Source organism: Petaurus breviceps, unplaced genomic scaffold, assembly GCF_028583685.1.
Source record: "Petaurus breviceps papuanus isolate PSGF00001 unplaced genomic scaffold, PetGlider_PUasm1.0 183, whole genome shotgun sequence".
NCBI classification, from domain to species: domain Eukaryota; kingdom Metazoa; phylum Chordata; class Mammalia; order Diprotodontia; family Petauridae; genus Petaurus; species Petaurus breviceps.
The window spans coordinates 1,947,012-1,970,045 of NW_027185791.1; the positions used below are offsets into that span (position 1 = coordinate 1,947,012).

A 23,034-nucleotide genomic window follows, 5' to 3' on the forward strand; every position below is an offset into this window, starting at 1 on the left:
GGTGTCATATTGCTCTTAATTCCCTTTTTAGCTTCCATCTTTCTTGAATAGTCCTATTTTTATTTTTAATTCATAAAAAGTAATATCAAGACATACTATTGCATGCAGGAGCACATAAGTAGTACTCTTATCCCCAGGTTTCTAGAATGCATATTTTCTACCATATGGAGTGTCTGATTTCAATGATTATTTCATGGCAATGTTTTCTTAATAGATTTCACTTTTTATAAAAGAAAAATTCGACTGTATATTGGAATGGAAACAAATTTAGTAAATTGAAGAGGTGACCTGATATAATGGAAAGGACACAGGACTGAGAATCAAGAGATCTGGCTTCTAATTTTGACCTTGCCCTTCATTGGCTTTGAAATTTTAGGTCCCTGCAAAATTAAGAGTTTGAACTAGCTGATACCCTAGGTCTCTGACAACTCTCAAATTCCAATTACCTTAGACACCAACAGGCTCATAAGAGGTGTTAGTTTCCAACCACTTTGTGTGAAATATATGGAAAGAACTGACAGTGGGTTAAGTAGCAAGGAGAGGAGGAGGAGAACTATTTCTTGGTTCTTTCATCAGTCATTTCACGTTTTGAAATTGGTTCCCTAGATTACTGAATCCTTAAATGTGGATCCTTAGAGTAACTTGGACAAACCAAGCATTTACTGTTTAGGGCATTGTTATTTGATGGCATTTGGATGGGTCAGAAGATGCCAGGTGATCGATTTTTAGGTAATCTGTTCTTGATGAAGATAGAGAATTCCAGTTCTTTTAAAAAAAATTTTTTTATTAAAGCAATCAGGGTTAAGTAACTTGCTCAAGGTTACATGGCCAGTTATTTCTGGGTGTGGTGCTAAGTATCAGAGTCCAGATTCAATCCCAGGTCATCCCGACTCTGGGGCCAGTGCTCTTACTCACTGAGGCACTTGGCCGCCCCAAGAATTCCGGTTCTTAAAGTTTGGAGGACCATATTCTAAAAGTCACCATAGAAAATATCACTAATGGGTTTACTATCAGGCAGAAGTAGAAATGTTGAATGCTAAAGGCATGGCCTACCGTACCATCATCTTCCCCTTAGATGGTTTGTGATAGATTAGAACAGAGGAACCTCAAATCTCAGAATGGTTAAAAGTCATTCAGTGTTAGTCAGCTATTGTGGGAGAGCACCATGAATATTTAGAAAACAAAAAGAAAATATTTTTAGTTGCTAAAATTCCACTGAGGTGGCCTTGGCACTGTGACATTTTATAGTACTTTCCTTATTTCTTTTAAAAATATTGATATCCTAGTTATTATAGCCTTATCTTCCATATAATCTTTTCTCTTTCTCAATTTCTCAGTTCTATTCTCTTTAATTACATTTGAACTGTCATACACAATGCTTTTTGTCATGAACTTCATGCCATTTACTTATTCTCTCACATATCTCTTCTTCTCTTTCATATTTCATATACTTTCCTTTGCTTAACCAGCCACCATCTCGCTTTTTCATCTTTTTTTTTTAAAGCAATCGGGGTTAAGTAACTTACTCAAGGTTATACGGCCAGTTATTTCTGGGTGTGGTGCTACGTATCTGAGCCCGGATTCGATCCCCAGGTCATCCCGACACTGGGGCCGGTGCTCTTACTTGCTGAGCCACCTGGCCTCCCCTCTTTTTCATCTTACAATGTTTATCAGCATACTCAAATATTTAGACCGTGGCCATAGACATGTACAGAATCTCATATTCTTACTCATACACTCAAACACCACAGCAAACTTTGTTTGATAGAAGAGGTAACTAGGAAAAATTACTTTCATTGGGCATGTGAAAAGATTAAGCTTATCATTTGAGATATTAGACACATGAAGAAGAGATGAGCTACACAGAGAGAGGCTGATTCATCTGGAGAGGTAATCTGTATGTATACATCTCCAGGAAAGTAGAAACTATGTGTTCTCAATAGAGAAAAGGATCATGCAGAGAGAGTTACAGGCAGTGGTAGAGTGATAAGGGGTTCCTGGGCTAAACCAAGAGCCTCAGGAACCAGGTTTAGGAAAAGCAGAACAGATTTTCTTTTCAAGTTCTTTACTGGTAGACATTTTTTAAACTCTATTTTTTATGAGATAACTCTCTGGGAAGGTGATATATTGGGAAATGAAGATGATATGAAAACAAAAACTATTACAAAAAAACATAAAGTGCATGTAATGTGGAAAAAAGTGACATTCTCTGTGCTAAGCCATTTGATCAGATTTTTTTATACAAGTCACTTAACAAAGGCTTTTCTGATTCCTTCAACTACGAGTGCCCTTCCTCCTCAACCACCTTACATTTAATTAGCTTTTATTTATTTTATATTTATTCTGCATTTACTTTTATGCTTATATGTTATCTCTCCCAATAGAATGTAAGATCCTAGTGAGTAAGGACTATTTTTTTTTGGTCTTTTTATCTCCAGCGCTTAGCACAGTGCCTTACAAATACTAAACACTCAATAAAAACTCATTTTTTGTGATCTATTGGTATACATTGTGAGTAGTTAGGATACCAAAGAGTTGAGAAAAGAACACACACACACAGGCTGTCTCTTTAAACAGATTCCCCCTTATCTTCAACAATAGCAAGGGCAGATGAAAAGTGGGGGTACATTTTCAGCTTGAGCCAGGATCATGCATTCTTAGTAATGGCCTAGGAGAGATAGAGAATATGGATGAGTGTATAGGGTGGAGTACACCCCTATGTACTATGCTATCAGTATAGAACAAGAAGAAAACCTGAAAGTGAATTTTTTTTGAGCATGACTCATTTGAATAGTTGGCAGATATTTCAGAAGGAAAGTGGTCAGCAATATGGGGCGATATGGCTGTAGATTATGTGGGTGATGAAACTATATTATTAGAGGCATGAATAATATTCATTAGACTAAGTGATTGTTTTGCAAGCATATATTCCTGACTGAAGCCAATGTCAAACCTATTCTTACAGCAGGCAAAGTCTGGATGAGCCATGGATAGAGGAAGAGGGAGAAAAAACAGAACATCCATATTATAACAGCATTCCCAACAAAGTGCCCCACACAGGGGAGTTTCTTGATGTTAGATCAAAGACCAGAATTTGTACTGCTGACACAAGCAAGGTATGTCAGAGGATTTCTTTTTCCTTTGGTGAGGGGTCAATAGACTGAAGGATGTATTTCATATGAGACACTTTGACTTAAACTGTATTCTCTTATCAGCTTATCTCACTAGCTTTTTTATTGGATAGTTTTGTATTAGATAAGTATAAAATTATTTTGGTTCCAGAATCTGTATACCTGAATAAAAAAAGAAAATTAGTGGCATGTTCAACTCAAATTGCTTTAGTACTTTGATCATTTTATGATGCCCTTCTCATACCAAATTTCCAGAATCGCAGGTACTCTGTTTAGCAATAGAATACAACTTCAACATACAAACAGACTCTTGTATTTTCCTTTGTTTAGTGCCCCATATGGTTATTATATTGATTTGATATGTGAAAATCTCAGTTTCAATCCCATTTCCCCCCTCAACTTATTATATGACTTTTTACCAGTGAATGAAATGACAGTGGGGAAGAAAGTAGAATGTTTTAGCTTAAGATGTTTTTTTTTTTTTTCCTTACTGTGCTCCATTGTGACTTCCTCAGTTTAGAACTGATCACAGTCACCAACATATCATCCTGTGCTACTGAGGCAGAGGAGAAAAGAAAGAATAGAGGGTAGAGAAAAGTAATAGGAAGCTTTGGGGCCATTAAGAATGGTATAACATATGTAATTCTCAGGAAAGAAAATTCTGGGATTGCACAGTCATCTTGATTTCATCCTTAAACTCCCTCAGTAAAGTACTTAGCATTTTAATGTTTTGATATAACTTTTTATAACAAGAAAATGTGTTGTATTCCTGAAATCAGAAATGTGTGAGATAAAATTATAATGCTAAATTGTAAGGGCCATTTCAGTAAAAGCATCTCTTTATGTTTACGGAACTAACAGTGGTGGGATCAATGTGTGGAGTAATGCAGCTGCATAGGGAAGAAGACATTGTATTTTCACACTTGGTAAAGGATTATGAGTTAATGAAGATGAGTGGGGTACAGTTTTCAGGAAGTTACAAAGCAGTCCTTACACCTACACAAACACTCTTCAAAGAACCTGAAATCTTAATGCTACCCTGGAGCCATGAAGAGAAAATTGGGTATAAATATAGCATGCAATCTGTCATAACATCAAGGCCACTGCTGCCATTATTACAGCTTTTAACAATAGTGAAACTTGAAGAGAATGATGCTATTTCTGTGTGTGTGTGTGTGTGTGTGTGTGTGTTTGTGTGTCCATAGACTGCAGGAAGAGAGCAAACTTACTACCAGGGACGGCACTTAGGAGGCAAATTCAGTGATGAATGGCATCATGCACCTATTCATCAAGGTAAGTGGCTTTCTTCCAGGAATCCAACATTTAATAATAGGTAACATAGTGCTTACATACACTACGTGTGCCAGGCATGGAGCTAAGTGCTTTAAAATTATTATCTCATTTGATTCTCACAACAACCCAATAGTACCAATAGTCAGTGCTATTATTATCTTCATTTTACAGATGAAGAAACGGAGGCAAATATTTTAAGCAACTTGCCTAGGGCCACACAGCTAGCCAGTGTCAGAGGTGAGATTTGAACTCGGGTCTTCCTGACTCCAGGTTGGGTGCTGTACCTACTAGCTGCCTTTGAGTTAAAGGGCACAAAAATCTTTTGACTAAATCAGAGTAATTACGGTTGCCCAGTCTTTGGCCATTATTATGACTTTTGAGAGATTTGGTGAAAATGGAAGAGTTCTCCATAGGCGCCCTCCCTCTGTGCCCCACCACCCATTTTGTGTGATAATATCAAACTTGGAATTAAAAAAAACACACTTGTCCACGTTGTCCACTAAGTTAGACTGAAGATATCCTAGAACAAGGGCGGCCATTAAGACAGGAGATTCATTAGGATGTACCATGCAACGTGCTGCTGAGAGCACTGAGAAAATATAGTTGAGTCAGCTCGATGTCGGTCCTCTGCAAGTTTTTGTTTTCTAATAAGGGAACCCTTAAAAGATGGGTTTGTATATATATGTAGGAAAATAGGGAAACTATTGTGTTCATTAATGTTTTTTGGACCATTTAAAACAACTAGATAGTGTAAGGTTAGAATATTGCTGCGGTGTAGGAAATGATGAGTTAATGGACTTAGAAAAATATGGAAAGACTTGGAACTTTGAAGGAAAAGGTTACCACTCTCAGAGAAACAGAGGACAAATAGGTATAGTAGTCTTACATAGATGCATATGCATGTATATGTCTATATATAAGTATAATTATAGATATCTTAGTATATGTATGCATAAGTGTACACATGTATGGGTATATGGATGTATTTATGTATATCTTTTGTGTATGTATCTATATGTGTGTATGTATATAGCTACATATGTGTATGCATGTTTATATATGATATCTATCAATCAATCAATCAATCAATCTATCTATCTATCTATCTATCTATCTATCTATCTATCTATCTATCTATGCTTAATTGTAGCTTCCTGGGGGGGCAGGAAGGGAGAAAAAGAACAAAGTGAAAAGAGCACAACAGAGAACAAAAGAAAACTTACAAGGAAGCAAAGAAAAGATGGACAGCTCACAATGTGTAGCATTTATTATACAGGCTTTCTAGAAATGGGGATGTATTGCTGTATATTTTGAATCCTCTCTTACTTTCTTTTGTGCACATGGCAATGCTTTTTTCCCTTTGTATTATTTTAGTTTCAGTATTTAAGTTTGTTCCTTTTTTATTTTGAATTTAAATTTAAAATAAAATAAAAATGTTTATGTGTTACTAACTTGCTCAGCTGGGCTAGCTTCTTGCAGGTCAGGGTGCCTTAGCAGTTAGGTCAATACTAGGTCAATATATTGCTGGACTGGGTCAAGCAGGTCCCTCCTCACCACACTCAATTATTGTTGCTGTCAGCTTTGTTAGTGACTTCAGTTTCCAAAGTGACCTCTGAGGGGGACTTTTTAAAGCTTATATGGTCATACCCTGGTCCATTTAATCTCTGGATTCTCATTCACCTAAGATCAAGAAAGGATAAACGTAGAAGAAACAGGCAGAATACTCTCAGGGATACATGGCAGCCTTTCCTTCCATACTTTCCTTCCTTTACCTGGAGGCTCAAAGCAGTTCTTTCTCAGTCAAAGACTGCAAGGGCTTTTTGATTTTTTGTGCATGAAATCAGTTCTTCTGGCTCAGAACATTTCTCTTGATCATCTTAGATTCAGGGAAGAGAATAAATAAGGAAAATTGGCCAGTAGCCAGTAGAAAGAGGCATGATTACCCCATCTAGACTACATATGGGAGTATTCACCCTAAAATTCTATCACATATATCATAAGAATTAAGGGGGAAAACAAGTCTAATCATGTATGCATTTGCTTAAACTAAAGACTTCTGACTTTATTATAGTCGTTAGCACCACTTAGTGGATGATATTGTACTTAATTTCCCCATTTATGATAGAACTTCACATTTCTTTCATTTTGAGAAAGTAGAGAGGCTTAGTCAGTAGTTTCCTGTACTGATCCTGAAATTAAGGCATAGTGTCATTTTTAGAGCAAGATGGATATTCTTCACAGTGGAAGTGTTATCAGAACTCTAATTCATCCATTTGTTAATTATTGGTCTTTGTAATAGACTACTGGCCTATTTTATATAACGGACATTATATGTAATATATCTCTATCTATCTATCCATCCATCTGTCTGTCTGTCTATCATCTATCTATCTATCTATCTATCTATCTATCTATCTATCTATCTATCTATCTATCTATCTATCTATCTATTTATCTATAACAAAATGTAATAGCCAATGCTTGAATTTGGGCTAGTATCCCCAAATAAGAAATGTCTTTTAGGAAATTTGCTAATTAGCATCATGTTTACACATTATTGTGAAGCAAAATCATTCTTTGTTTTACTGATCTAATTAGTTTTTTACAGCCCTTAATACTTGACAATAACAGATTTTACAAGAGGGTGAATTATAGCCAATCTTTAGTCAAAAGTTTTTGCATAAAATTCTCAAGGTAGTACAAGACTTTCTTTTGAAATAATAAATTTTATTTCAATTTTTAAATCTGTAAAATGTAGTAATAATGTTTGTCCTACCCACCTCTCTTGGGAGAAAAACATCTCATGAATCAGAAGTTTTATTCAGTAACATGTAGCTGTAGGGCAATTCAAAAGGAAGAATTCCCCCAAATGATTATATAGTAGACTTTTTTGTACCCTGAGGGAAAACAATGTTATTTTTGAGACTATGTAATGGGCCTTCCTAGCAGGATAAGCAAACTTGTTTCTCTCGGTGGACAACATTGCAAGGAAAACAGGGCTACTAGACCTTGGAATGGAGAAGAAGAAGCATGTTAGTTATTTGTAGCTATCCTTGGGAGCACCAGTGTGGGGAGGAGGAAGGGCCCAAATTCTGATCATTAGATATAACTCATATCAACAGAGAGGCCTCTTCTGCTAGTGTTAGTACTAACAATGCAGCCACTTACACTGTTTAGACCCTGCCTTAAGTATGGGAGGGAGGGATTCCCTGTTGTTGAAGCACATGGTTCAGTCCCTGACCCTGGGAAGGATAAGGAACCCTGATACCCAAGGCACGGCAGCATCAGGTCCTAATCATAATCTTGGCCAATACTGGGAGATCTAAGGGGAAAGCAAGCTCCCTGTTGCTGAGGCATGCCCTTTCATCTGAATTCTGAATCACAGTTCCACGCTCCTCAGGACAGCAGTGTGGCTCCCTGGCTGAGTGATTTGGGACAACAGTTTATGAGTTCATAGGAGAAGGTGGTGAAGGAGATCCTACCACTGGAGCACAGCATGTGACTTTCCCTCTTTCTAGGGAAGATAGATGGGAGCTCAAAGCTGCCTGTGCTTCTTTGTCCTCGGAGGAACAGTAGTCGGAGCCCTTAGTCATAGCACTGGTCAATGGCTCACGGAGTGAAGGGAGGTAGGTACCCATAGCCTGGACTTGACCTGTTGCCCATGCAGCTGGTTTGTTTGGATTGTACCAGGAAGGGACGACTCCAGGGGTCATTGCAAAACGCTTTATGAGCAGTGCACTGGTATTTACCAGCACTGGCAATCGGTGAGGAGGCAGTGATGATTACAGAGACAGTAGGCACAGCAAGAGCAAAACCTCATTAGGTACAGGAGAGAAGAAGAAGGGCAGAGCCTGAGAGGCATATTCAGAACTTTAAGTGGTCCCTAAAAGATGAAGGGGAAGATTTCTAGACACCAACCCAGAGTGGGAGGCAATAAAGCAGTCCAAGGGCTATCAGGGATTGCTTTGCTGGATGGGGTTTTAGTGTGGACGGGGCCGTGGATGACAGTGGGAGTGTTCGTCTTTGCCTTGAAACAAGAGTGTATGTGTGGCTTTTCTCCTTGACTGAAGCAAGGATGGGGTGTTTCCTCCTGAACATCTGAACTGTTATTACAGGCCTTCTTCCAGATGCAAGGTGACAGCGTTCCAGCTTTGGTGCCACCTTGGCAGTGCTGGCTCTCTGCTGGGCATGGTAGAGTATCAGATCATGTATTTTAGCAAGGCAGCGAGTAAATATACGCAGAAAATTAAAACTTCATAAGATAAAAGTTATAAGTTAAGTCCCAAAAAGTGAAGTAAGATTTAGGGATTTAGGAGTCAAAGGATCTTACAGAGAAATAAACTTTCATTACAAAACCCCTTCTTTTTGTGCCTTCACACTCTCCTTTGAAACTTTACTAACTTTATTCAATTAAGTGCATGTCCAGTAACTCCATGAATGCATCATCAGCACTCAGAGTTCTTGGAGTAAGAATGAAGAGAAGCAACTGGATTTTGCAACCAGTCTTAGACTGGCAGAAAATTTTGGCCTCATGAATGAAGACAGGTAGGACAAGGAAAAGTAATAAATCAACAATGACTCCTTGGATAAGATTTCTAAACTTGAAAGGAGATGAAGAAATCAGGGAATCTAGATAAGAGGTTTTAATTCACAACTTCAGTTGCCATACCTTGTGGAGAGGGAAGAAGGTACCAGACAGTGGTGCCAGAGTGAGGTTGGTATCTATTATAAGTTCAGACTGACAGAATACAGTATATGAGGCAGGAAGTGTGTAATCAGCACATTCTCTCCTCCAAGAAAGCAGGAGAAGACCCCAAGTTGGTACATTATTGGCAGAGCATCACTGGTATGATAGAATCTTGATTTGGAGTGTCTGGAAAGAGCTAGAAATAATGTAGGGGCTATAGGTCAGGGTGTTAGTTCTCAGCTTCTTTTTCTGTGGTACCTGGGCCATTGTGGTACAATCCAAGAGGCAGAGGTGTCCAATAACATTGATGGGCTCTTTAGCATTGTGGGTGGGGTGCCTTCTCTGATGGCACTAGAACATCTAGAACTTAGAATAAATTCTCCCAGGAGAATTGAAGGGAGTTTTTCAGTTGATGGGTCTTTGTATCGATCCATGCTCCCAGGTTGTGGTAGGAGGGGATATGCAAGTGGACAGAGTTTCTGATACCTGTTGGTGAATAGATAATGTGTCAATTATGTTCAGCAGAGACTCATGTATTAATGGAAGATTTGTTTGATACAAAGTGACTAAAGGTCTTGTTGGCATTTATATAGGGTATGGCATGAGAAGACCATAGAGTGTTAGATTATTCTTTCTGTTCCCTATAATTTTTTACATATCTACAATTTTTAGGGAGTCCAACTTCCTTAAAATAATAAATTATTCCTTTTTCTCATTTAGATTTGTATTACCTCACAGTGTTGTTATGAAAGCACTTGGTAAACTTTAGAGTGCCATATAAATGGGAACTATGATTATCTCTTATAATCCAACTATATACAGGACCCTGGCTAATGAATTTCTATTATTTGTTTTATAGCCATTAGTTCAGATTCAAGTCAGGCTCAAAAAGTGAAATGCTATTGTCTATGGCAGGGAACAACAATTAGTAAATTTGTTGTGCTTTTATTTAAACATCTATCAGAACTAATTATTTTTTGTCTTTTTTTTGTTCTGCCTTTATCAGAGATAATAATCCTACAAAATTTTTAATAAACGACATTCTGGCATGAAACACAAATAGCTTTTACCAAGAGTAGATAATAATTTGGTCCAATTAGAGGTCTACATAGCATTCCATTTGGTTGAATAGTATTCCTGTTCCCCCACGCCTAGATTGTATAAAACATGATTACACAAAATCACACTTATCATCATGACCTTTATATCATGGTAGCAATGATAATAAATGAACAAAACAATTGTTTGAGTTGGATCTCCACTTAAATCCTACTACAGTGCCGCATCGTGATGTGGAGATGACCCTGGGTCCCCAAAGTACAACTCTGCAAAGATCCTAACGAACTAGAAAGTCTTCAAGTATGAGTCTGGTAGTGGACTCTAAATCATACATTCAAGGAATGTCCTTCAAGAGGACATTCAAGGATTCAGATTAGATAAATTTGGTGAGGTTCGATTTAGGTTGGCCAAAGGGTAATGGATTTTTTTGGCTACAACTCTCCAAGGCTGTCTATTAAATCTTGGATTTTCTTTCTGCATTGCTGGAGTAGATAATACCCACCTGGACCATTAGGGTTGAAGTATTTGAATTGAAAGAAATATTTTTAAAAATTGCCAAAGCCATTCACAGTGTGTGTGTGTATACAGACCTACCTACACACATACATATATACATATATTTTAATATGATAATTTTTCATAATTATTTTTCTGTTTTGATTTTGTGATTTAAAGATTTAGTAGGGGTAGCGAACTTGTGTGATGACCCCTCTCATGATGCAGATAGGAAAATCATTTGTAATTTATTCTTACAAAGTTGTCCAGGGCACTGAAAAGTTAAATAACATACCTATTCATGGTTAGCTAGTATGTGTCAGAAGCCCGGCTTGAATGCATGTCTCCTTAACACTAAGGTTTATTGCCCTTCCTTATGGCTCAAAAAATATGAAATTCAAATAAATTCTATTGAGGAATAGCCTATATTTGAACCAATGTCATATTTCAAGGAAGAATAACATAAATAGTAAGACTACTAATACATTTGCTAATTGTTCTTTCATTATGTGAATATTTCTCACCATTGTTTTTGACATACATATTCTCACTCACATCTGTAGGATATTAATTTATTAATTTTCTTCAAAGCAATTTTTTTCTGTAAAGATGACTTTTAAAAATCAAAATAGCTTTTTATCAATTTATGGATTAAAACAAGTGTTTCCATAACATAGCATAATAAAAAAGATGATTCCACATGAAACTGCAAATCTATTATGTAAAACTTGCTATTCCTTTTAAATATATAAAAAATTATGTAAATTTATTTTCTTCTCCCTCCCCCACCCCAAAAATGGCTGCCATCAGATACAAATACCTATATCTATGTCTATATCTATGTAAAGCCATTCTATACATACTTCTATTTATCAGTTCTTTCTCCGGATGCAGATAGTGTTTTCCTTTATATGTCCTTTGTAGTTAATTTGGATATTTCTATTAGTCGAAATGATTTATTTGCTAAAAGTCATTCTTAAAGCAACATTGCCATTACTATAAACAATGTTCTCTTGGTTCTGCTCCTTTTATTCTTCATTATTTCATGAAAGTCTTTCCATGTTTTTCTAAGATCATCAAGTTCATAATTTCTTATAGCTCAGTAGCATTCCATCACAATTATACACCACAACTTGTTCAGCCATCCCTAATTGATGGGCATCCCTGCAATTTCCAGTTCTAGGCCCCTACAAAGAGAGCTACTATAAATATTTTAGAACATGTAAGTTCTTTTCCTTTTTCTATAATCATCTTTGGAAATAGATCTAGTAGTGGTATTGATGAGTATAGGCAATTTATTTATTTTTGTTTGTTTTTTTGCTTTTTGGAGGGGGGAAGGTAGGGCAATTGCAGTTAAGTGACTTGCCCAAGGTCACATGACCAGTTTTGTGTTAAGTGTCTGAGGCCAGATTTGAACTCAGGTCCTCCTGACTCCGGGGCCGGGGCTCTATTCACTGCGCCACCTAGCTGCCCCCTAGTATAGGCAATTTAACAACTCTCTGAGCACAATTCCAGATTGCTTTCCAAAATGGTTAGGTATTTTCCACATCCCCTTCAACATGAGTTGCTTTCCCTTCAATCATTTTAGCCAGTTTCATAGGTATAAAATGATATCTCAAAGTTGTTTTAATTTACATTTCTATAAACAATAATAATGTAGAATATTTTATAGTGGTAAATTGTTTTATTTCTTTATCTAAAAATTATCTGTTCATATCCTTTGACCATTTATCAGTTGGGGAATGACTTGCCTTCTTATAGATTTGATAAAATTCTTTATATATTTGAGATATGAGACTTTTATCTGAGAGACTGTCTATAAAATTTATTCCAATTTTTCTGCTTTCCTTCTGATCTTGGCTACATTTGTTATATTTGTACCAAAATACAAAGCAAAAACTTTAATGATAGTGGTGCAATTTTCTTGGCATAATATTTAAATCCATCAGAAACATAGCTTGTACAATTGAAACACATAATATATTGAACAGCTATGTATTATGAATCTATTATGTGATCCTGGGATAGAACAGAATGAATCCTTCTTACTAGAATGTACCATTGTATACTTAAAATGTGCCTACAGATGGCTGAACAAGTATGCTAAATTAGATCTCACTGTTTAAACAAAATTTGAATATCTTTATGACGTAACTTTCAAATGGGTTACTTACTATAACTAATGGTGTGAAATCAGTATTGGGTAGATGGTCAGTTTTGCATGTGATATTTAACATCGTTCTACCTTCGGTGCTATATCAATAAAATGCATTTAATATCAACTTCTGTCTATTCTACATGGTTGTTGGTAGAATAAAAGAGATAAATATGTGAAAGTGCTTTAAGCTTTTCAGTGACAAAGTACTTTAAACATATGTATTTATTGTGAATTTGAAGTTTTTTTTCCCTTTTTTTAAAAAAGAAATTATTGAATGAAGGGAAGGTGGAGAAAAACCCATCTATGAAAATATATTGATATCCATCTTACACTGGTTAGGCAGGAGAGAAGGTGCTTCTCTAGAAATTCTCAGAGAACCAAAGGTATTTTTGTCATTTCCCTATGTTCCTTAGAAAGAAACAAGGGAAAGCACCTTTATTGGAATCCATGTTACATTCCTGTTGCTATGGCCTTCAGAATCCCAAAGGGAAGAATAAGAATCTATATAGACCATCCACGATTAATATTTCTCCAGTTATATTCATCTGATTTCACTTGTATAAAATATTTTTATAATTTTATTCATATAATTCCTGGGTTCGTTTTTGTAGATGTGCTCCCAAGTATTTTATACTGTCTAAAGTTATTTTAAATGGAAAATCATTTGCTATCTCTTCTTACAAGGTGATGTATAGGAATGCTGATGATTTTTGTGGATATACTTTATATCCTGCTTCTTTGCTATTGTTGTTTCAGCTAACTTTTTGGTCGAGTCTTTGAGATTTTCCAGTTATGTCATTATATTATTGCCTGCAAGAGAGATAGTTTTATTACCTCATTCCCTATTGTGATTCTTAAAAAAAATTCTTCTCTTGTTGCTATTGCTAGGATTTCAAATACAATATTGAATAATATTGGTGGCAGTGGGCATCCTTGTTTCACCCATCCTCTCACATGGAAGATTTCTAGCTTATTTCCATTACAAAAAATGTTTGCTGATTGTTTTAGGTAAATATTTTTAATCAATTTAAGGAAAAATCCATTTATACCTAAACTTTCAAGTGTTTTTTAATAGAAATGAATGTTGTACTTTATCAAAAGACTTTTCTGCATCTATTGATATAATCACATGAATTTTTTTACTTTTCTTATTGGTATCTTCAATTATGTTAATAGTTTTCCTTATGTTAAACCATCCCTGCATTCCTCATATAAATCCTGCTCGATCAGAATATGTAAGCTTTATAATATATTTTTGTAATCTTTTAGTTAGTGTTTTATTTAGTATTTTTTGCATTGCTATTCATTAATAAACTAGTTTATAATTTTTTCTCTCTTTTTACTCTTCCCAATTTAGGTATGAGTATCACATATGTTTCAAAAAAGACATTTGGTAGGATCCCTTCTTTGCCTACTATTCTAAATAATTTATTTAATATTAGAATTTGTTGATCTTTAATAAAACCCACTTCTAAATCCATCTGGTCCTGCTGTTGTTTTCTTAGGAAATTAATTTATGGTCTGTTCAATTTCTTTTTATCAAATAAGTCTATTTATTCTATTTTATTTTCTACTAATCTAGGCAATTTATATTTTTATAATGTTCTATTTCCCTTAAATCATTAAATTTATTAGTCTATATTTGGGCAAAATAACTGCTTTAATTTCATTTTCATTATGGTATATTCACACTTTTCATTTTAGTACTGGTGATTTGCCTTCCTTCTCTCTTTTTAAAATAAAATTAACCAATGGTTTAGCTATTTTATTGTTTTTTTTTTCATAAAACCAACTCCAGAGAAAGAACTGATAAATAAAATTATGTATAGGATGGTTTTATATATGTACACACAGAGACATAGAGTTGTGCATAATGATAGCCAATTTTAGGGGTGGGGGAAGAAGAAAGGGAAAAAAAGAGAAAGTTACATTATAACTATTATATATTTAAAAGGAATAGAAAATTGTACATAAGATTTATTGTTTCATGTGCAATCATCTTTTTTTTCTATTCCACTATGTTGTAGAAATGCTGATTTTATTTCTTAAGCTCAGAATAAAACAAATAAATATCTTAAAAAGGAATCCATATAGCCCTTTCTCTCATTGTGAGGTCCTAGAAACTTTTATCATTTAAAAATTAATTGTCTGGGGGCCGCTAGGTGGCACAGTGAACAGAGAGTACTGGCCCTAGAGTCGGGAGGACCTGAGTTCAAATATGGCCACAGACACTTAACACTTACTAGCTGTGTGACCTTGGGCAGTCAACCCCAATTACCCTGCCTCTCCCCTCCAAAAAGAAAAATATATGTCTGTGCAGCCTAAGCTAAATTCCTTCATCTCCACAATTATAATAATGAAAAACGGGTATTCTTTTGCTTTTTTAAAAACAGGTTCTTTGGATAGCTATAATATGCCAGAAGGAAAATCCCAAGTAACTCCTCTAGGAGATGCACCAATCTATATGAATACTCAACGTGTAAATATTCAAGTTTTGCAGGCCCTTCAAGTTGATGCTGAAGGTGTATTCAGTGAATCAGTGGACACTACCAAAGACAACAGCCCAAGAAAAGACTTATTTGACATGAGTAAGTTCCTATTAAAATTTTTTTTCAGGAATACTTTAATGTAGGCTGTGTCAAATTCATGTATCTCATTTCATTCTTTGCTAATAGAGTTTTGATGCATGGCAATAATATTTTTTTTTAAAGCAATCGGGGTTAAGTAACTTGCTCAAGGTTACATGGCCAGTTATTTCTGGGTGTGGTTCTGAGTATCTGAGCCCAGATTTGATCCCCAGGTCATCCCAACACTGGAGCCGGTGCTCTTACTCATGAGCCACCTGGCCGCCCCGGCAATAATCTTTTGTAATTTTCTCGGTTATGAGTGTAGTAATTTTGAAGTCATCATCAAACTGGCTATCTTCTGCCATGGATGAGAAATAAGCATTCTCTGTAGTTAATTGGGAATGAGAGATTTAATTTCTTGAAACTAATTTTTTAGAAATCTTCATATTCATTATTACCCAAACCACAGATTATTCTGAGGCCCAGAGGTATTGGTTCATTTACCTGAGAATTGGCTATAGAAAAACAAAGAAAAGAGAATCAGAGCTTATGAAGCAATAATGCTTACCCAGCAGAAGATAATTAGAGCCTAGTACATTATGTATACTTAATAAATGTTTGCTTAATTGAATTGAATTGAACCAGCCAGGAACGAATGAGCACTGGGATTTTCAATCAGAGAATTGGGGTTTAAATGATGAATTTGTTACTTTTTGTCTTTGTGACTTTAGGCAAGTTACTTTTCTCAGGCATGTTATGAATAAAATGAGAAAGTTAGAGTAGGTGATTACTAAAGAAGGTCCCTTATAGCTCTAAATCTTATAGCATAAGTCCTGTAGTTAAGTTCTTATTGAGCTGACTTCAAAATCACACCTTCTTAGTCTATTGTCTAAACTGGGAGAAGATTGAATCCTCATGGGAATTACCTCATTCTCAACTTTAAAATCTAGCTTAGTATCCTTATACGTAAATGTATTATTTTAAAGCTGAAGGGGACCTTAGAGATCATATGAATCATAAGATTTAGAGCAGGAATAGCCCTTTTCGTTCTTTATGCCTATTTTAAGTTCCTCATTTTATAGATGAAAAAGTTAAACAAAATATAAAGGCCAGTGCAGTGAAAAGTCTAATGTTGTAGAGTTAGCAACTGACTCCCAGCCCAATGGTCTTAATATCATACAGTATTGTTTCTGTATGTAGTTTTTGTAACAGCTCCTAATTATAGTTAGATGAGGGGCTCAGTGGATAAAGCACTGATCTTAGAATCAGAAAAACACCTTTATGAGTTCACATTCGCCTTCAGACATTTACTAGTTGTGTGACCCTTGACAAGTCACTTTACCTTGTTTACCTCAGTTTACCTCATCTTTAAAATGGACTGGGGAAGGAAATGGCAAACTACTCCAGTATCTTTGCCAAGAAAACTCTAAATGAGATCACTAAGAGTCATTCATGCCTGAAATAACTCAACAATAACAATTAAGCAAATGCTTTTAGGATCTGCTGACATGCATTAGTGAAGGAAATTTCCTCACCGGGCATTTAAATAAAATCATTAAAAGGAAATTTTTAAGGGAAAAATTAATTAATAGTAATCTCTTAAGAATTGATATAACTAACTCCATTTTATTTTGTATGTGCCATTTTTGCTATGTAAGACTCTTGCTTGAACTGAAGGATCACCTTACAACAGTTGGTTTCCTTTAGTGTCTTTTCCCTCCCCTAATTGCTACAAGAAGACTTAATCACTACAAAGCAGGACTTCAACTTCCCAAGGATGTAGGCTCCCCTCCTTTTTTCTTGTCTCACAGGTGCTGTATGATCTTCCTTGACTTAGTGTAAGTAACTATACTAACGAGAATGCATACATCCTTTCTCTAGCTCCTGTAACAAGTGAAATACATTTTCCTTAACAAGCATACTTTTTTCCCCCTATGTATGATCGATTTCACTATAACAAGCAGCCATTCCCCCCATCTCATGTAATATATAAATATTATTAGTCGAATTTTGAGGGACACACATGTTCATCAGCTGCTGGTAGAGTGTGTCCCTGTCAGTGAATAAACTTCAACTTTCGTCTCTTTTTGAATGGTATTGGCATATTGGCAATGGCTAGGCAAATAGACCAAGAGAAAATTCACACAACAAAATTTAAATCAAATTCCGTCCCATACTATTAATTATCAAGTAAATGTTTTTTTCGTGAGTAAATAAGTTTTGGAAATTCAAAATAACCTTTTGGTTCAGTCACTCTAAAGAATTAGGTTGGACTAAGGCTTGAAGGAGGGAATAAAAACTCTTAATAATAACTGGATCTTCCCTTCTCTTAACAATACCTGTTTGATCTTGACTGTGTTCCTCACCTAGATATAGAGAGGGGAAAAATGCAATAAAGTAGGAGCTCACAACAAAGGATCTAGTTTCTGCCCCTCTCTTGCTCACTCACAAGTTTTAACATTGAACTGGGCATAAAAAGAAGGGCCATTGTTGATGAGTAAACAGTGTAAATCTAAAGTTCAATTACTCAGAGAAATGTGGGCAGGGGTAACCTTGAAGACATTTTAATCTCTAAATATTTTAGCTTATCTTCATCCTCAAATCCACAAACTTTTTTTAAATAAAGGTTTATTAAAAAGTTTCAAGACTAACTAATTTCAATACTATCTCTTCTCTTTTCCTTTGCCAATCTCCTGGTGAATTTGATAATGAATAATGAAGTGCCACAAAAGCAAGAAGTTGGATAACAAGCTCCTCTTCCTCTGTCTGTGCCCACTCCCAATATCAATAAACTGGATAGTGTTAGTTTTGGACCTGGCCTAAGTAACCTCACATTTGCATGCATATTTTCATGATTTTATTATCTAGAATTGTTCATTATCATACCTCTTTCACATCATCTTCCTGCTGTGCTACTAGGATATTCCCCTCCCTACTCCTGTTTTTCACTACTTGGTCTAGTAACAGTAATCAAATTAATATTACCATAACTTCTGGAAAAAGTATATTTTAGTACATTGCCCACTGGCTCTACTCGCTAGCACTGGGACTTCACACTTCTCTGGTCCCCATTGCCCTGTATATGTTGTCTTCCCCTATGAAGAGGTAAACACCTTCATTTGGGGGACTACATGTTTTTGTATTTGTCCACCCATCCAGTAGCACAGCAGTTGGCACACGCTTGAGCAAAGCTTTAGATTTCCTTCATTCACTCTTCTCAACAGGGACATCTATAACCATCATCCCACTCATTGCTCATTGTCATTGTCTGCATCAACATCATCCCTGCCCTGGAGGGATTCCAGGGGCACCTAGAGCAGCACCTTGATAAGTGTAGAAGGATCCAGTGCATGGGCAACTTTTAGAATTTACTCGGAAGGCAATTTTAGTGAGAAGAGATTGAAATGAGTATGAGGAAGAGTCTTATACCCCATTTGTAGCTGAACTCAAAATCTGGGAACACAGCATGTTTTCCTGGGTGGATTTAGTAGGAGAACAAATCCTTTCAAAATGAATATTTTATTTCTAAGAAAGTTGATTGCTGTATAATAAGAATGATTACTGAGCCTGTATAATAAAATGAATTGGTTCTGGTCAATTAAATAGGAAGAAAAGAGTCCTCTGGCCCTTTGTACAACATATGGTGCCTCAGATTGGACAAGTGGTCAATTGGCTAATACTTCTTTCTATAGAACTTTGTTTCTTAAAAGAACAGCAAAAATTGTTTGAAATCCTAGGATTGTTGACTTAGATCTGGAAGAATCTTAGAGTCCATCAAGCTCAGTCTTTTCATTTTGCAGACGAAAGTCTAAAAAGAAACCAAGGTCTAAAAGTGAAGTAAGTGACTCATCTAGGATCACAGAGATAGTTAACATAACAGCAGAAATTGAACCCTAATATTACTGACTTTAAGTTCATCTTCCCAATGTTATAACTGGGTTTTGTTTTATTTTATTGCATTAGTAATTAAATCTACCTCCAGTCAGTAAAAAGTAGCCATTTTATTATAACCCTCTTATTTTTAATTGAGCAGATTGATGACATTTTGTCACTTAGTTTCATTTTGATTGATGTATTGCTTGCATTTACTGTTATTGCCAGGACCTTTTGAAGATGCCCTCAAGAACCAAACCATGGAACCTTTGTTGAGTAAGGCTATGTCAGTGGAAAACACCAGCCCTGTTTTATCCAGAGCAGCTGATTGGAGAATGATGGAAGAGTTGAAGGCAGAGCCTTGGTATCAAGGAGAAATGAGCAGGAAAGAAGCAGAGCAGCTACTAAAAAGAGATGGGGACTTCCTTGTCAGAAAAAGCACCACCAATCCGGGATCCTATGTCCTAACAGGGATACATAATGGCCAAGTCAAGCATCTTCTTTTAGTTGACCCAGAAGGAACTGTAAGTATCTAGTGAACAGCCAAAGTGGTACCAGTCTCGTGTGCATTTTTTTAGTACATCAGAATAAATGCACAATCTAATGAAGGTTGTTTAAGCCAATTCACACTTTGCTGCTAAAGATATTTATTACCTAGCAATAGATTGCCATGAATTATTATTATTATGCCTGGAAACTATGACTTCCTTGGTGTATCACAATGTGTTACAGATTACAATATTGTTTGGTCCTTAGGGCAAGCCTGTGAAATAGATAATTGTAGTATAACCATTTCTATTTGTCCTCTGCCTTGGGCTTCTTTAGAAGCAGTCATTAATATTGACTTTAATCTCTCATTATTTAGCATGAAGATGATCCTAGGAATGCATTCCACTGTCTCTACCTCTTAAGAGTTCCCTCATTTCTTTAAGATGCAGCCCAAGTACCACCTTCTGCCTGAAGGCTTTCTTAATCTCCCAGCTTCTGGTGCTCTCCCTCCCAAACTTTATATATATATTTGCATCTTTACTTTACATTTACTCCATTGGGCTGCCTCTTGCAGTTAGAATCTTAAAGTTGGACTTAAAGTTTAGACTACCTGGTCTAAACTGTGCCTGAAAAGAATCCCCTCTCCCACACCAAATAAGCAAGCGTCCAGGTTTCACTTGAAGACTTACAATGAGGAAGAATTTAGTGCCTTTCAAAGTAGCCCATTGTGCTTTTTTGAAATTTTCCCCAATTATGATGAAGTTATGTTTTACATTAAGTGAAGTCTATCTGCAGTTTCTACACATTATTAAAATCCTGCCCTCTTAGAACAAGAAGAACAAATCTAGTCCTTCTTTTAACCCTTCAAATGCATGAAGATTACTATTATGTTTCTTTCCTATGTTTTTTCTTCTTTAGACTACACATCTTCTGTTTCATCAAACCTATAATCCTCATATGGCACAATTTTGACCCTCTTTAATCCTTTAATCTAATCCCCTAGATTTTTTTTAGACTCTACCAAACTGTGCTTAGATCTGTGCATAATGTCAATGTCATTTGATCAAGGGAAGAGGCCACTACAATGGATCTCTCAGTATTTTGGACACTATACTGATTTAAAAGTAGCCTAAGGTCACAATAGCTTTTTTGGTTGCTATTATTCAATGCTGATTTATATTAAGGTTGAAGTCTACTAAAAGCCCTACTTTCAAAGGGATTGATGTTTAGCCATATTTCTCCCATGTTGTACTTGCAGTATTAATTTTTAATAAAAATGTAGGACTTTGTATTTATCCTGATTAAACCTCACCTTATTAGATTAGGCCTAGTGTTCTAACCTAATTTTTTTTGAATTTTGAATCTGTTAGCTATTCTTATTAGCTTTCTATTATTCATACATTTGATGAACTTGCTATATATCTTAATCCAAATCCTTTACAACATTCTTTTTTTTTTTTTTGGAGGGGGGAAGGCAGGGCAATTGTGGTTAAGTGACTTGCCCAAGGTCACATGGCTAGTAAGTGTGTCAAGTGTCTGAAGCCAGATTTGAACTCAGGTCCTTCTGACTCCAGGGCCAGTGGTCTATTCACTGCGTCACCTAACCACCCCTTTACAACATTTTAAATAGCACAAGATCAAGGATAGATCACTGGAGGACTGGACTAAAGACCTTCATCCAAATTGGCATTGAGTTGTTCGTGACATTCAATAAGTTTCAAATCTACCTTATTGTGTTATCATCAGTCACTTGTCTATCTTTCCTGCAAAGAAAGTATGAAAGAATTTGTCAAATGCTTTGCTGAAATCTAGGTAAATTATACTATATTTACAGCATCATTCTGTCTAGTAGCTATTTTATTTTATCTTTTGGTTTTTAAAATAAATTTTAACATTGATTTTGAGTTCCAAATAATTTTTCCTTCCTCCAGCTCCTACTCCACCCATTGAGAAAGCAATGATACCCATTAAACACATGAAGTAATTCCAAGCGCATTTTCATGTTAGCCTTGTTGCAAAGAAAAAAAAAGAAAAAGAAAGTGAAAAAAAATGCTTAAACCTGCTCTCAGCATTCATCAGTTCTCTCTCTCTGGATGTGCACCACATTTTTCATCATAAATCCTTTGGAATTGTTGTAGGTCATTGTATTGATCAGAGTAGCTAAATCTTTCACAGTTGGTAATCATTACAATATTGCTGTTACTGTTTACAATGTTATCCTGGTTCTGCTCACTTCACTTTGCATTAATTCAAATAAACTGTCTTCCCAGATTTTCTTAAAGCCATCCTCTTCATAATTTCTTACAACATGATGATATTCTATCACAATAATATATCCTGACTTGTTCAGCCATTTCCCAATTGTTGGGCACCTACTCAATCTCTAATTCTTTGCCACCTCAGAAGGAGCTGCCATAAATATTTTTGTACATATAGGTCCTTTTATTTTTCCTTTGTTCTCTTTGGGATACAGACCCAATAATGAACGATATTTCTGGGTCAAATCCTATGTAGAGTTTTATGACCTTTTGGGCATAGTTCCAAGTTGTTCTCCAGAATGATTGGACCATTTCATGGAAAATTATAGTGCATTAGTGTATTTATTTTTCTGTATCCCCTCCAGCATTTAAAATTTTCCTTTTCTGTTATCTTAGCCAATCTGATAGGTGTGAGGTGGTATTCAAGAATTGTTTTAATGTGCACTTCTCTAATTGTTAGTGATTTAAATCATGTTTTCATGGAAATATTAATAGTTTTAATTTCTTCTGAAAACTTCTTGTTTATATCCTCTGATTATTTACTAATTGGTGAATAGCTCTTATTTTTATATGCTTATCTCCACTCCATATATATTTGGGAAATGAGACCTTTATCAGAGAAAATTGCTTAAATTTTTTTCACAGTTTCCTGCTTTCTTTCTAATTTTGACTGCATTGGTTTTGTTTGTGCAAAATCTTTTTAATTTTATATAATCAAAAGTATCCATTTTACCTCCTATGAGCCTCCTCAGTTCTTGTTTGGTCATAAACTCTTCCCTTACCCATAAATCTTATAGATAATTTCCTCCATATTTCTCTAATTTACTTACTATTTTAAGGAAAACCCCATTTATTCCTATGCTTTCTAGTACTTTAATAGCAATGGGCATTGCATTTTGTCAAAAGCTTTTTTTTTGCATCTATTCATATAATCATATGATTTTTGTTGGTTTTGTTATTTATGCTTATTATGGTCAATCATGCTAATAGTTTTTTCTAATATTGAACCAAACTTGCATTTCTC

At 35.6% G+C, this 23,034-nt stretch overlaps 1 protein-coding gene across 1 annotated transcript in view; it reads left to right on the top strand.

Annotated features, from left to right (window-relative positions):
- SHC3 (SHC adaptor protein 3) overlaps positions 1-23,034 on the top strand; it is a 164,287-nt gene that overhangs the window by 123,681 nt on the left and 17,572 nt on the right. The window contains exons 8-11 of the mRNA XM_069087744.1: positions 2,966-3,116; positions 4,337-4,424; positions 15,217-15,411; positions 19,492-19,787. Coding sequence (XP_068943845.1) covers positions 2,966-3,116; positions 4,337-4,424; positions 15,217-15,411; positions 19,492-19,787 — 730 coding nt within the window. The remainder of the gene's footprint in view (positions 1-2,965; positions 3,117-4,336; positions 4,425-15,216; positions 15,412-19,491; positions 19,788-23,034) is intronic.